The 14,406-nt window shown below is 36.2% G+C and overlaps 1 protein-coding gene across 5 annotated transcripts in view; it reads right to left on the reverse strand.

The window, feature by feature from the left end:
- WDSUB1 (WD repeat, sterile alpha motif and U-box domain containing 1) overlaps positions 1-13,870 on the reverse strand; it is a 57,428-nt gene extending 43,558 nt beyond the window's left edge. The window contains exons 1-6 of one of the 5 annotated variants that reach the window (XM_064484820.1): positions 13,748-13,866; positions 12,996-13,167; positions 11,137-11,311; positions 9,329-9,513; positions 5,039-5,131; positions 1,081-1,174 (exon numbers count right to left, since the gene is read on the reverse strand). In XM_064484820.1, the coding sequence (XP_064340890.1) occupies positions 1,081-1,174; positions 5,039-5,131; positions 9,329-9,513; positions 11,137-11,261 (497 nt within the window). In that variant the 5' untranslated portion in view covers positions 11,262-11,311; positions 12,996-13,167; positions 13,748-13,866. Of the gene's footprint in view, positions 1-1,080; positions 1,175-5,038; positions 5,132-9,328; positions 9,514-11,136; positions 11,589-12,995; positions 13,168-13,747 lie in introns of those variants that run through there. The other 4 variants (XM_010985590.3, XM_064484821.1, XM_064484819.1 and 1 more) reach the window with 4 other exon arrangements.
- Between the last annotated feature and the right edge of the window lie 536 nt (positions 13,871-14,406).

Raw genomic sequence — 14,406 nt, forward strand, 5'->3', positions numbered from 1 at the left:
TGGAAGTATGAAAAAGCAAGAATAGCCAAATTATAAAGCCTCAGAAAGACAGAATGCTATTGGAGCAAGGGTAGATAAACAGAAAAATAGAACAGAATAACTAGCTGAGAAAAAGACTGACACATATATGTTCAGTGATTTCTGACAAGGTGACATATTAAAATGGTGAAGAAAAGATTATCTTTCCCCTACGAAGCACTGATACAACTGGGTATCTACATGGAAAGAAATGAAACTGGATTCTATTACATACCTATACACAAATCAAACTTGAGGAAGGAAAAATAATAAAGGTTTTAAAAGTTAACAGAGGAAGAGTATCTTCATGACCTCAGAGCATAAACAAACTGACTACACTAAAATTATAAACTATGGAAAGGCAAATTCTCAGGGTGCGAAAAGACATTTGCAACACATATAACCAATAAATGGCTCCTATATAGAAATATAAATATATACATATATTCAACCACAAATTAATAAGTATATTCAACAAATTACAGATATACATACATATATATACACAACAAATAAATAAGAAAAAGATATTCCAAAAGAAAAATGGTCAAGAGATGTGAATGTGCATTTAATGAAAGAGGAAACACATATGGCTAATAAACTTCTGAAAAGGTTCTAACTTCACTGTTTCAGGGAAATGCAAATTAAAATCCTAGTAAGATAACACTCCATACCCATTAGAATGGCTAAAATTGAAACAACCACAATATTAAGCATAAGATAGGATGTGAAATAACACTGCTGTAGGAGTGTGCAACTGCTTGGAAAATAAACATAATGTTGAGGAAAGGACACCAGACACAAAATAATTCATATTGTATGATTTGTCTTAAATCAGTTTAAAAGGAAAGAGCAATGTTGCATATGACCTGAAGTATTGTCACCAGAAGGGGAGGAATTCTGGAGGAAAACAGCAATGCTCTATTTCTCAGCGTGAGTAGTGGTTACAAGTCTGCATCATGGTGCTTTATCAAGCTATTCTCTTATGTTTTATGTACTTTTCTGTAAGTCTATTCTATAGCGTATCAAAATGGTTTAAGGAAAATAAACTAAATTGCTTACCCCGAGACTAGCATCTGCCCGTTATGAGAAAAAGCACAAGCCAGAACAGGAGCACAGTGCCCACTCAGTGTACTTTTATATTTTAATTCAAAACCTGCAAATAACAAGGTGAGTAAAAATTAGCAAGATGACTACTTAGAATTTATTTTAAAATAAAATCTATTGGACTTACTTATTCAATAAATAATATTTGCATGCCTAAAGGACACAAAAATGAAAAAAAATCCTCACGCAATTCAAGTATTAGGATGCTGTGTGATTAAGTGGTTTCAAAAGTTTAGTGATGGGTAAAGAAGATCTCAGGCTCAGCAAAGGCTAGATGGGAGGATGTTATTATCAAATTATTTTTAAAATTTAAAACTTCAAACTCTAAAATACATAAATATATAAAGTTTCAGGCTAATTCAAAATTTTAAACTATACTACAATCTTGGCATCTGAAACACACACACACACACCCACCCACTGACCCACCCAACTGGCCAAATGCCAACAAAGACTCAAATACCTGTAGTTTTAAAAATCTACTATTAAGAAAACATTTTCTCATTCTATAAATTAAAAATAATGGTAATTTATACAACTTATAATTCCAATATATCTTATAATATTCCTACGAAGTATGGTAACACTAAAATGCTTTTCAGGCTTTCTATAAGAACTGAAAAGAAATATCATTTTTTTAAAGGTAAACCAGGGGGCAGGTAAAGTTCAGTGGCAGAACATGGAAAGGGGGTGGGGAGGGATAAATTAGGAGCTCGGATTCATAGATAGCAACTACCATATATAAAATAAACAACAAAGTCCCTACTGTAGAGCACGGGAACTATATGCAATACATTGTAATGGCCTATAATGAAAAAGAATATGAAAAGGAATGTGAATATATATGTATAAATGAATCACTATGCTGTACAGCAGCAATTAACACATTGTAAATCGACTATACTTTAATTAAAAAAAAAGGTAAACCAAGGAAATTCAATTTATTTTAGTGACAACCTATAAAAATAATCACGAAGAAGCTGGCCTGGAGAGACAAGGAAATAAGTGAAATCTATAATTTTCTCAGACCTAATAAAAACTTTTCTGAAGTGTTAATGGCTCTTAAAAATCACGTAACTAAACAAAAAGGTCATTAGAGCAGGTAAAAGTTTCAACAATCAAAAACATATTTCATTTTATTATTATTAAACATGTATTTTATTTCTATTCAAAACAGAAAAGCTATATTTATCTGGGAGAGCAGATGTGGGCATTCAAGGCACTGATTTAATTAGGCACCTACAGATCAATAAGTTGGCACAATCAAACAAAGCAAAACTATTAACAAGTTGCAAACCAAATGAAGACCTATAAAACTTGCAATAGGATCCAAAGAATTGGTTACATTCTCAAGAAAAAGATCCATATGTCTATCTACTCCTCCCTACAAAAAAGCAACTAAAATTAGGTGCAAATAATGCTAAATGCTTTATGAAAAGGCTTTAACTGCATGTGTTTACAAACTGTTACGTCTGTCTTAAAGAGCCAGTGTAAAACCACATTTTCCAGACAATGTATAAAACGCTTTACCTTTGAACAATTATTCAAGGTATGCTCCATTGAGAATATCCACATATAGGACTATACTCATGGTTTCTTATAAGAATTTAATAAGAGCAGAAGAGGTGGGACAGACTAGAGAGATAATGGAACTCTTATCCTCACCAGTATGTCACTGAATACGTTAAAAGAATTATTAAATGCAAGCTTATAGGCAATAAAGTAACTAGATTTACACACACCAAAAAAAAAAAAAAAACAACCAAAAAGTGTTTGTTTCCTGATAATAGGCCCTTCTCTTTACACCAGCATAATGACAAAGATTCTCTCCTTGACCAAACCCTGGCCAGACTCCTCTGATCCATCTTCTCAACCAGGCCTTGACCTTGGCCTACAAAGATTTAAACTAACAGTTTCTTCTAAGGGCTCAACGTTGCATCCCTACGATGATCCTAACCCCCTTAAAGTGCCTCCCTGCGAAAACCCATGGCTGCCAAAAGAACTTACTGCTTGTTCTAGTCAACGCTTGAGGACAGGGTTCCTGCCTCCTGGTCTCTGTGAGAGGGGAGTTGCCTAACTTCCATAAGGGCCAGTTAGTAAACCCAGATGGGTTTCACATGGACCAATTTCCCCATTCCAGCTTTTTGTAAATTTTTCACTTTCCAGGTGCTACAGAGCCCCCATTTACACGCTCTCAATTCCCTTATTCTCCCCATAAAACACACAGTCGCCTCTGTATAAACTCAAGTTGAGTTCAGTTCATGCTAGACTCTTCCCTATTACAACAGTATATTACTAATAAAATCTGTCCTTATCACTTTAACTAGTGCTCAGCTTTGTTCATCTTTGACAACAATTTTTATAAACAATGAAATACAGTTCGTAATTTAACTAAAGTTTATTAGGTAACAAATAATAAAATTAAAATATGTTTAGGCATCTGAAGCAAGATGGCCAACCAATCATATAATTTCAGAGTTCCTACCAAAATGATAATGAAGAAATTAATTAAGACATAAACTCACATCAATTAAGAGAACAGGAGGGTGAGGGGCATCAGCAAATCAGAAACTGAAACTAATGTTGGGAAGGCAGAAAGCAAATTAATTGATGAGGTAGCACAGAGAGGTTAACAGCCTGAAGTGCAAAACGAGGGGGCTACAGCCAAGCAGAAAGCTAATCTTCCCCAGAAAACTCCAGAAGACATAGGACCATTAACAGCCGAGGAAAAGGAAAGTCAGAGTGATAGAGATGTAGATCTGAAAACAGAAAAATTAACTAAAAGTCTGCTTTATGAAATACTCAGTATCTACCTCCAATCCCCCCCTAACCCTACCCATAGTCTGCTGCACCAAAGCTGCTTCTCTTCAGGAAGGAAAATAATGACTGCTTGGGAGCTCCATGGCAGCTCCAGGGCACACAGACACTCACATTTTCTAATCCCCCACCCCCTCCCCAGTAAGGCCCAACAACCTACCTCCTTATCCTAAAGGGAAGCCAGCAACAAGCCACCACTGCATGCACAGAGTTTCTAAACTTCTTATTGTCTAATTCTTTAAAGCAACTGCAATACTAAGGATCTCCAGGCATTTGAAGAAGGTAACCAAAAAGAGAAAGATCAGGGTAAACAAAAAAGGGCCCAAGAGCAAACAAAGATGATCAGGAAACAGAAGGGAACTTCAAAACCAAACCAAACCAAACAAAAAGCCTCTAATTGGTATCCTGAGAGTTTTGAAAAGATCTTGCATTCGTAAAATAAATGAAGGACACTAACAGAAAGAAACAAAAAAGATAAACTTTTAGAAATTGAAAATATAATTGATGGACTAAAAAAATTCAAAAAAGTTAAAAAATAAAGCTGAGGAATTTTCTCGTAAGATAGAAAAAGATAAAGAGATAACTGTGGGAGGAAAATAGGAAAAAATAACACTCAATGAGTTATAAAAAGAAAGTAGAGAAGAAATTAAAGAAGTATCATAAAACTATATTCCAAAAATGAAAGCCTTAAGTTTCTTGACTAATTAGTCTCCTGAAAGAATAGTACAATACTTGGGGAGAAGTCACACACAATATAAAAAAAAAAAACTAACTATAGTGATAAAATTTAGAATATGATAGTATAAACAATATTTACAGAAACTGTGAAAACTATCAAAAGAGCTGAAAACACAGAAAGTGCAAAGCGGTACCTCTGGTAAGCAGGAATGTGTGGTGGTGGTAGTAGTGAGGTCATAGTCAGCAGTGAGCATACAATTTCTAAATCATGTGTATGTATTATTTTGATTAAAAGTTCTTAAAACATTTTTATAATCACATTTAGATATCCAGAGTTCCTTAGGTGAAAAGATTAACTAAAATAGAAATTTTACCTGGATGACAAATAATTTCAGAAAACTACTAGTTGAATACATACCTAAGAAATGGGTAAAAGAAATAATCCAAATTTTGATCTGGCAATCCTGACCACATGATGCCAATCGAAAAAACTGAAGACCTTGTTCCCCACCTAAAAATGTAAATTTGTTAAAAATAAATATACCAAGATTGATAAAACTTTAAACAACAATTTTTTAATTTCTTAGACTGGGACCTGTTAATTCTATTCATTCAAACCACACTCACAAGCAATATTAATCTATACCATATAATGAAATGTCAGTCAAAAACCTTCTTTTAAACAAAGTACTTAAAAGGATTATTACTTCAGCCCCTGAAGTTGCTACAACAAAATATCTTTTTCTTTATCTTCCACGAAAGATATAATTCATGGCTGCAAGGACCAATATTGAGCCACTAAGCTTAGGACAACCTCCAACCCAATTTTAGAGTCTATGGGGTTAGCACTGATGGGAAAAATTAGGAAGAAAAGTCAGTTATAAGTATTAAACACTTAATTATTCCCAACTTAACTTTTTTAGGATATATCTATTTTCTAATAGCTTAGTCTATAATTCACTAGGAATGACTCCCCCCTATTTGATTTAATCAAGATGAAGTCTTGGATTTATATAAATCCAAAACAACATCACTTGAGTCCAGTTAATTTGGAGGAAAATATTACACAAATCAGGGAAAGTAATCAGTTAAATCTGGTGTCACAAAAAAACTCACTAGTTTTTAATGCTTACTTAGGTAATTTCAGTGTATCATTATACATCCATTAGATAAGTTCCTAAATATTTGTGGGTAAGGTAAATGCTGGTATTATCAACTCAATTTTATATGAGTTCCACCTAGTTTCACAGATCAAAGGAAGTTTCGGCACTCGTAAGCAGTAAGACACAATTAAGAAGCCTAATATCCATCATCTTAAGACTGCACTCCAGTTTCGCAAATATTCAGTGTATGGTACTTAATTTATACACATGGATATGTAAAATAAATTTTTTCTATGGACTCTGTTTTGTTGAAAGCACATATATTTTATTACACACTACAAATTAACTCCTTTTTCACTGTAAGTTTTTCTAAATGCATGGGACTTCCACATTTCAAGAGCATCTTTGTTTTTGTAAAGCACAGGTTCAGCCAAATGGCATCCTTTCTCAAAGAGATCTTGATGGTGTAAGCAATTCCTCATTAAGTCTTTTTAAGGCAGAACAATTTACTCAAAAATGGCTGAGAGTAAAACACTTAAATACTAGGTAGACTCAATTAAGAAAAATTTTTTTCATTGTTTCTTGACTAAATAGATCCTCTGAAGTTAATTCTGAAGTTTCTTTCAGTAGCGAGAATTCAGCTAGGACAATGGAAAATTATAAACCTTAAAATATGCCTATGCTAAAAATCTAACATTTAAAAACAGACTTTTCTTCAGGAAAAATATTTCAGTTGTAATAATCATCTAATTCAAACTTTTTCACTTAAAAACTGGAGAGAACTGAACATTTATATTCTGGCACAAACAGGCTTATTTTTCCTTATTTGAATGAAATATCACAAAGACAGAATACTCAATATGTCATAAGTATGTATGGATATTAACAAATACCAAATAAAACAATAACAAGTTAAAACTATACACTTTATCTTCTAAGAAAATCCAGTAGTTCCAACAAATTCCTAAAATAATCACTGGTAAAGCATACACTGATCTGTTTCAGGGAATTTACACATAAGGTTAATATCTAATTTAATAGATACTGAACTAAACTAAAGGAACAACAGAAGAAGCACATTAGAATCATTCTGAGAAATATACTTTGAAATATACTCTAAAGGTAGGGTAGGGATGTAGGCATTACACTCATTTTAGAATCTCACGATAAATCTCAGCTTGGTTTAGTGAAACTTTCCAGGCCCCACCAGCTGCAATCCCTCTAAAGACAGGACAAGGATGCCCTTAGCTTTACTCTAATATTAATATAAAAATGGTATTTTAATTGAAAATCTTTGTTTCAGATAAATTAGAATCAAAAAGGAAACCTAAATCTCCCCATGTTTATATAATTCAAAGATTCATTGAGTTCCTATACAATTCTGGAGAAGGCGCCACAGAAATGGAAGAAATGGTTCTTGTCTGTTATAAGCTGGTCTTCTCAGAATAAAACAGCAAAAAACAATATATTAAAAAAATTACCATAACTAAATTAGGAAAGGGGTTTAATATAAAAATAGGTTCAGGAAAAGGCAATCTATTAACCTGCTACATGATATTAAAAGGTTAAGAAAACAAAAGCAAGAAATTTCAGCGGATCTATAAAAGGAATCTTACTCATCAGTCTGCATTTCAAGGCCTACTATGTGCCAGGCGCCGTAAATAAAACAGACCCAGACCCGATCTATGGAGCTTACTATCTAACAGGAAAAACACCATTAACCATAAGCCATATAAATAATTATACAATTAAAACTTGTGATACTTCCCTAAGCAATGTAAAAGGAAAATAAAGCATGCAACCCAAAGACTAACCAAATTACTTTACACTGAATGCAGGAGGGGAGAGCAGGGGAGGCTCACCTGAAGTGATTTTTTTTTAAACCTGAAATCTAAAGGATGACTAAGAGTGAATCAGGTGAAGGGTCCACAAACCCTCGGGAAAATCTTAGAAACACTGAAAGAATGAAAAGAGGCCAGTGCGGCAAGAGAATGCATGAGGCCACGTGTGATCTGAGGTAAGGCAGGGAAACATAACATGTTAAGGTGCTTACAGGCTTTGTGTTTTGGATTTGGCATTTTATCTTACCTTAATCATATTTTAATAAGCCATTGATGGCCCTGAAATAGGGGAGTGCCAAAGCCATCCTGCCACTGGACCAGAGCTGTTCAATAAGGTAGTAACTAGCCACATGTGGCTACTAAACAGTTGAAGTGGGACTAGCACAAATCGAGATGTGACATAATACACATGCCAGATTTCAAAGACTTCATACCAAAAATAGTAAGATATCTTATCAATGATTTAATTGGTTATAAACTACTGAAATAATATTTTCGATATATTGGATAAAATAAAATATATTACTAAAATTAATTTCACCTACTACCAGAAATTTTTAAGTTTATACACGTAGCTCATATTATATTGCTATAGGACAGCACTGGTTTGGCAATAAGACTGGAGGGGCCAAAAGCAGAACTTCCATCCTAACACAGAAGATGAAAATAAAAGAAGAAAACTTCCTAACACACTGTATTTAAAACCAAGAGTCTATATTCAGGAGTTTTTGTTTCTCCTTTTTCTAAAAACTAACTGTATTGTCAAATGCTTTATAAATTTATCTTCTGAAAGATTAAATTAGTAAATAGAAAATACAGCCCCTGTTTCCAACTTTAAAATGTAACATTTCTATTTGAATATCAATATACAATATTTCAAAAATCACAGGGTTAAAAACCAACAGGGTTAAGTCCTCTAAATTACCATATTCAAGGAATCCAGATCTACTGTACCAAGCTGATTCAGCCCCTACATATACTAACCATTAAGACTGAAGGGGCCAAAAGCAGAACTTCCACCCTAACACAGAAGATGAAAATAAAGGAAGAAAATTTTATTATCTTTATGGTTGGATTACCACATTCTGTTGATTCTTATTTTGTAGTTGGCTTTATTCCTTTGATAACTATGTAAATTTAAAAAGCTAAAGCTCTAATCTGTTCTTAGAAACAATGATCAGTACATATACGTAAACTAAAAAAAATGTGCAGTATACAGCATATATGTATTTATATGCAATATAATGTATATGTGCAGTCAAACTGTAATAATTCTACCTAATAAAACTGAAAAAGGAAAACAAAGAATAAAATGAGAAAGGGAAGGGAGCCATTTTTAAACACTGTGTATTCTTTCTATTCTGCTTTACCAATTTATGCAAAAAATGGCAACTAAAAATAAATAAAAGATGAAAAAAATCTGATTTTCCCAAACAATATTTGTGACTTCATTTTGATCAAAAAACATGAAGAGGGGGAGGGTACAGCTCAAGTGGTAGAGCGCATGCTCAGCATGCAGGAGGTCCTGGGTTCAATCGCCTCGTACCTCCATTAAATAAATAAACATAATTACCCACCCTCACCCCCTCAAAAAAACTTAAAAAAAAACAAAACATGAAAGAGAAGGGTGACTCCTTATAAAGGAATGAACTAAAAGGGCTTGTCGTTCTACTAATGATGAAGTGAAAATAAGTAAAAGAACTAAAAGTCTTATGCCAACTACAAATAGGAATTACTAGGGCTTACAAGAATAAAATAACTAACCAGAAACTGGTTGTGAAGAAAAATCACAGCAGGTAATTCCAAGATCATGTGCTTTTTCACTATGCAGACACCTCATTTTATCATTCCACACTGTTAAATCTCCACATGAGGAGCCAGTGACAAAGAGGTTTCCATTAGGAGAAAATGCACAGGCCACCAAGGAGCCATCCTTAACACTACCACATCTGAAATAGAAGCAAAACAAAAGGATGTTTTCATTTCAGAGCATCTTGTACTTTATATTACAACCTCTAACAGCAGCTTGATAAGAGTAAAAAGAGAATAAATGGCCATCATAGATCTTGACAGAAAGGGCAACAGATGCCTATAGAAATAAAGTATCATTTATATGCTATACACTGAGATATGTTTTCTAAAACTAAGAGGATTTAAACATTATCTTAACCAAAGTCCACCTTCATACTTTTCCATATGGCAAGTCAGTATGAACACATTAAAATCTACAAAGCTTAACAAAAAAAAAGCAGTAACAACCAACAGTATCAACTATAGTCACTTTTATTTTTAAAAGATTAAATTTTTTTTATTGAAAAACATGTTATTGGGGTCAAATGTACTTTCAAATTTTGTATTAAAATCAGCCAGAAACAACAGTAAGGACTTCCATCTCATATTCAAATGTTAACTTACAGAAAATGCTGTAAGTTAAAATTATCTTGGAAGATTAGGAAGCATGGGCCTGATGATATTAAGTATCTTCTCACTTAGGAAAAATAAACTGGTAAAAACCCAACAATTAGTACAGTGTCCCATCTAGTGCTTAAATCTACTGCAGTGTATCATTTTTGTATCATTGACTAAATATATTGGGGAAGTAATGCTATAGAGGCAGAATTTATCACCTGATAAGTGAAAAAAAAGATTCCTTAGCCGATGGCTGTATTTTATTCATATAAAATAGCTTAAAGACATTTCATTCTTTCTGTGCTTTGTCTTCAAACTGTTTAACAATGCTTAAAACACATCAACTTCTTCAGCCCCAAGACGCAAATCTAAATGAGCAACAGTGGTTTATCAGCTAGCATTTGTACTCTGAAGCTGGGGGAGGATAAGGTACATTAAATTATCTTAATTGATAACATTTAAAAGTTTATAGTTTTTAATGTACTTAATGTCACTGAACTGTATACTTTTAAATGGTTAAAATGCTTTATGTTATATATATTTCACCACACTATAAATTCACACAAGTATACTGTTTTAACGTTGGTGAGTTGCAACACAATGTTACTGGTATAAATTAATTGATGTAACTTTATCCAAAAGGAGTTTGTCAGGTGATTTTTTTTTTAAGAAGTGATAACACAACATCACAATCACAAGGTTCCTTCTTCTGGGCTTGGTCATTCACCCAGCAAGAATCCTAGTCAGGAAATAGCTGTGCCTTTTAGGTGAGCATTACCTACCATTACTTTATTATTAAGAACACTTGAGCCAAAAGTGACAAAAATAAAGTTTAAAATTACTGAATTTTATTCAAGAGATTGTTTTGGTTTCTTTTTCAGCTCTTACAGTAAAAAAAAAAAAATCCATAGAAATCTAACACAATTAACCCTTATTTTACAAGAGAAAGATCGGAAATGTAAAACTCTCAGAGACAAGCAAATCTACTTCAAGAATCATATTAAACACCAGTTTTTACGATGTCAGAAGATAGTTCAAAATATTTTCCCTTGTGATGTCTGAAAATTATCTACTTCTTAAAGCCATCAAAATATTCTGCCTTTTTTTTTTTTTGGTAGACTCATTAAAAGGATTAGAAACGGAAAGAGTTTAAATATTCCTACCTATATAACTTGTACGATTGTGCATTCCACAAAACAACAGTTCCATCAGCTGCCCCCGAGACCAAACAAGTCGAGTCTGGGGAAAACCGGCAAACCCTCACGGGGCTACCACTGGGCTGTTCCATCACCGCCAAAATCTGTCCCTTTTGAGTATCCCATAGGACAGTGGTACCATCTGTTGAACATGAAGCCAAAATATGTCCTGAAGGGGAGAAACAGCAGCAGTGGACAGCATACGTGTGAAACTTCAGTGGAGAGTGTGGCAGTTCAGTAAAGTCACTCAGGGAGTACAGGCGAATTGTTTTGTCCAAGGAGCAAGTAGCCAAGAGGGAAGAGGAGAAGGCACAGCAGTTGACATCATCATCGTGATCAGATGATGTGTGAATTAGTTTCACCATGTTCTTTATTTGAAGTAAAATATCCTGCAATTTTTAGATAAAGGTTACTTCATCCTAGGAATCAAACAAATGCAACTCAAATCCACATGAAAGAGCCAGAATCAATTTATGGATTTGCTCAATAAAAGCTCCTCCATATACATTTTTAAAAGGCAATCTATTATACCTGGGGTAAAGATAATCTGGAGAAAAATGAAACATTTCTGAGACTATAACTTCTGATGATGATCACAATCACTACTGCTATACCAATGAAGTTCCATAACACCTAAAAAAAGAAAACCTAGTCAACTAACTTCAAACTGATTTGACACTGAACAGTCAAAAACTTGGGTATTTATTTCACCTTTGAAGTCTTTCCTTTAACTGCTACTCAACATTGCCTCATTCCAGATCTCCTAATCTCAACAGAAGATTTTTCACTATTTTAACAAACTCTCTCGCTGCTCCCTGCACAGGACGGAGTCAAGGCTATTGCTCTGCCTTTAAGATGCAGACCTTGAGGGTACTTATAAGAATTAACGAAAGGTTTCATTCACAATTTACATGGCAGTGTTGAAAGCTATCATTTCATGGTTTGTCATTTGTTTGACAAAGAATAAAATAATATAAAAGATTTGAGCTGAAGAACCAATTTAATAAATCAGGGAAACCAAAAAGAGAGGCAAAGAAAAAAGGACTTAGCCAGTCTGCATTTAAGAACAGATTTATAAATTTTGAATAAAATCTAAACTCCTCACTACAGCCTACAAAACCCTATATGATCTGGCTCTTCCCTGCCAACTTCTCAGACCTCAACTCCCATCATTTTCCCTCCTCCTCATTTCTTTTCACCTTCCCTGGTTAAAAAGATTACACCTAGGATCTTCACATTGTGGTTTCCTCATGCTTAAATTCTCTTCCCTCTGCTTTTGGGATCTTACTTTTCATTCAGATTTCAAATTTCAGTGTCCCTCCTCAGAGAGAGTTCCACTTTCTAGGCTAGCACATCACCCTATTTTCATCCTCAGTGTAGCAATTACCATCATCTGGTATATTTATTATTTTTGTCCCCCCCAACTAGAATGTAAGCTCCAAAGGAGCACAGATCTGGTCCATCTTGCTCATTTCTGTATCCACAGCATGTAAAACAGTGTCAGCAGCTAGTGTGGTCAAATATTTGTTGAATTATTTTTTTCCAAATCCAGTTGATGAATACAGAATGATCAGGAAATTTTTTAAAAAGCTAACAATACTTTAAAAAAAAATCTGACAGTGGGAAAATGGTGTGGAATGAAGCAATAATCAGCCGTAAAGGGATTGGTATGGCTTTGGATTGTAAAAGTCATAATCCCTTGTTCTAATATTATTAACAGAAATCTTTACAAACAGATGGTGCATGCCTTTACCAACATTTATCTTATCTCAAAAGTTCAGCTTCTTTTTCCAAACTCCAATAAAGTTTAAAAAACAAAAACTCACACAAAAAAACCGTGATTATCGTCTGTACTGCTGCACTGAAAACAGGCGCGAACAGGTGGTGCTTTTTGAAGAACTCCCAAATCTCAACTGTGCAAGTGCACACAGGTGATTTTCCAAACAAACTTGTGCCTTCACACCCTTGTGGCACTCAGCTCCCTTTGCAGTTCGAGGTCTACAGTCAGAAGCACAAAGACGTAATTAGCCCAACAATTTGTTTCGAAAAGCGCTCTTAAGCCTACCCCTACCTGCCTTGGGGCTTGGGCGTCCTCTTAGATTTCAGCCGTCACGCCAAACACTCAAGCCCCGAGCAAACCAAGCCAATTAGCCAGTGAGAACAAACGCAACCCCATCTAACGTAAAGCAAACCTGAAATGCGCCACGAATAAGCCAACATAAAGCCCGCGACCTACTCCCTCCACTCCCCGCACGCGGGGACCAAGGATTTGCCCGACTCCGAGAGCCAAACGGGCCTCCGCGGACCGAGCACCCCGAGACAGCAGGGCGTCCGGCGGGGAGCGGGGCCTTCCGGGGCGCGGGGACCGCAGCTCGGGAGAGCCCAGCTGGGGCTTGCAGACCGACCACGCCGTGAGGCCCCACCCGACTCCCGGGACGAGGCCGCACAATCGCGCCTCCCTCGCGTCAAGGTCCCAGCTGGTCCCTATAGCGCGCTTAGAAACAGAAGCCGAGAAACGGAGAGTTCAGACACCCGTGCATGGAAGCTCCGCGGGCTGACCCCAGTCGCGCTCCCCTACCTGCCACCGCCGCTGCTAAACTGGTCCATAGACGCGGCCCCTTTCCCCTCGAAAACCCAGGACGCCAGGCATCCGCCCTCAGGTGCCGAGCGAGCGGCGCGGAGCACGTGACGCCCAGGCGTGGAGGGCGGAGCTGGCGCCGGCGCTGGCGGACGCCCTAAGGCCAAAGGACAGGCCCCGCCCCCTGGGGGGTATGGCCCGCGCCCCGGCGCATGCGCGCCCTTCCGCCCTCAGACAGAGAGTTCTCTAAATTCTGGCTCTAGGATTAAGATGAGTCCAGACTTGGGAAGAACCTTTTGATACAATTTTTTTCCAAGTGAAGAAGCTGAGGTCCCAAGGTTTAGCGAGTGCCTGAAATGTCGTTTTAAAGAGGTATTGTATAACTCACCAGTTATTCCAGCTCAAGGTTTTTGAGACTCCTGCCTCAGCTGTATTTCTTTATCCTGCTCTGTCTTCTCTGACCTCCCTGGTTGGTCTTTTCTATTTAGGCCAGTTCTGACCTCCGCGGTCCATGACTTCTGCGATAACCTCTGTGCTCAGCTTACCCAAATCTTGCTTTCCAGGTCAGGCATCTTGCCCCTGGGCCCCAGTCCTGCGGTTCCGCTGTCCACTGGGCAGATCGGTATACTGATATCTCCTGAGCCCGATGTGCATTTCTT

The sequence above is a fragment of the Camelus dromedarius genome, chromosome 4 (genome assembly GCF_036321535.1).
Source record: "Camelus dromedarius isolate mCamDro1 chromosome 4, mCamDro1.pat, whole genome shotgun sequence".
Taxonomy (NCBI): Eukaryota; Metazoa; Chordata; class Mammalia; order Artiodactyla; family Camelidae; genus Camelus; species Camelus dromedarius.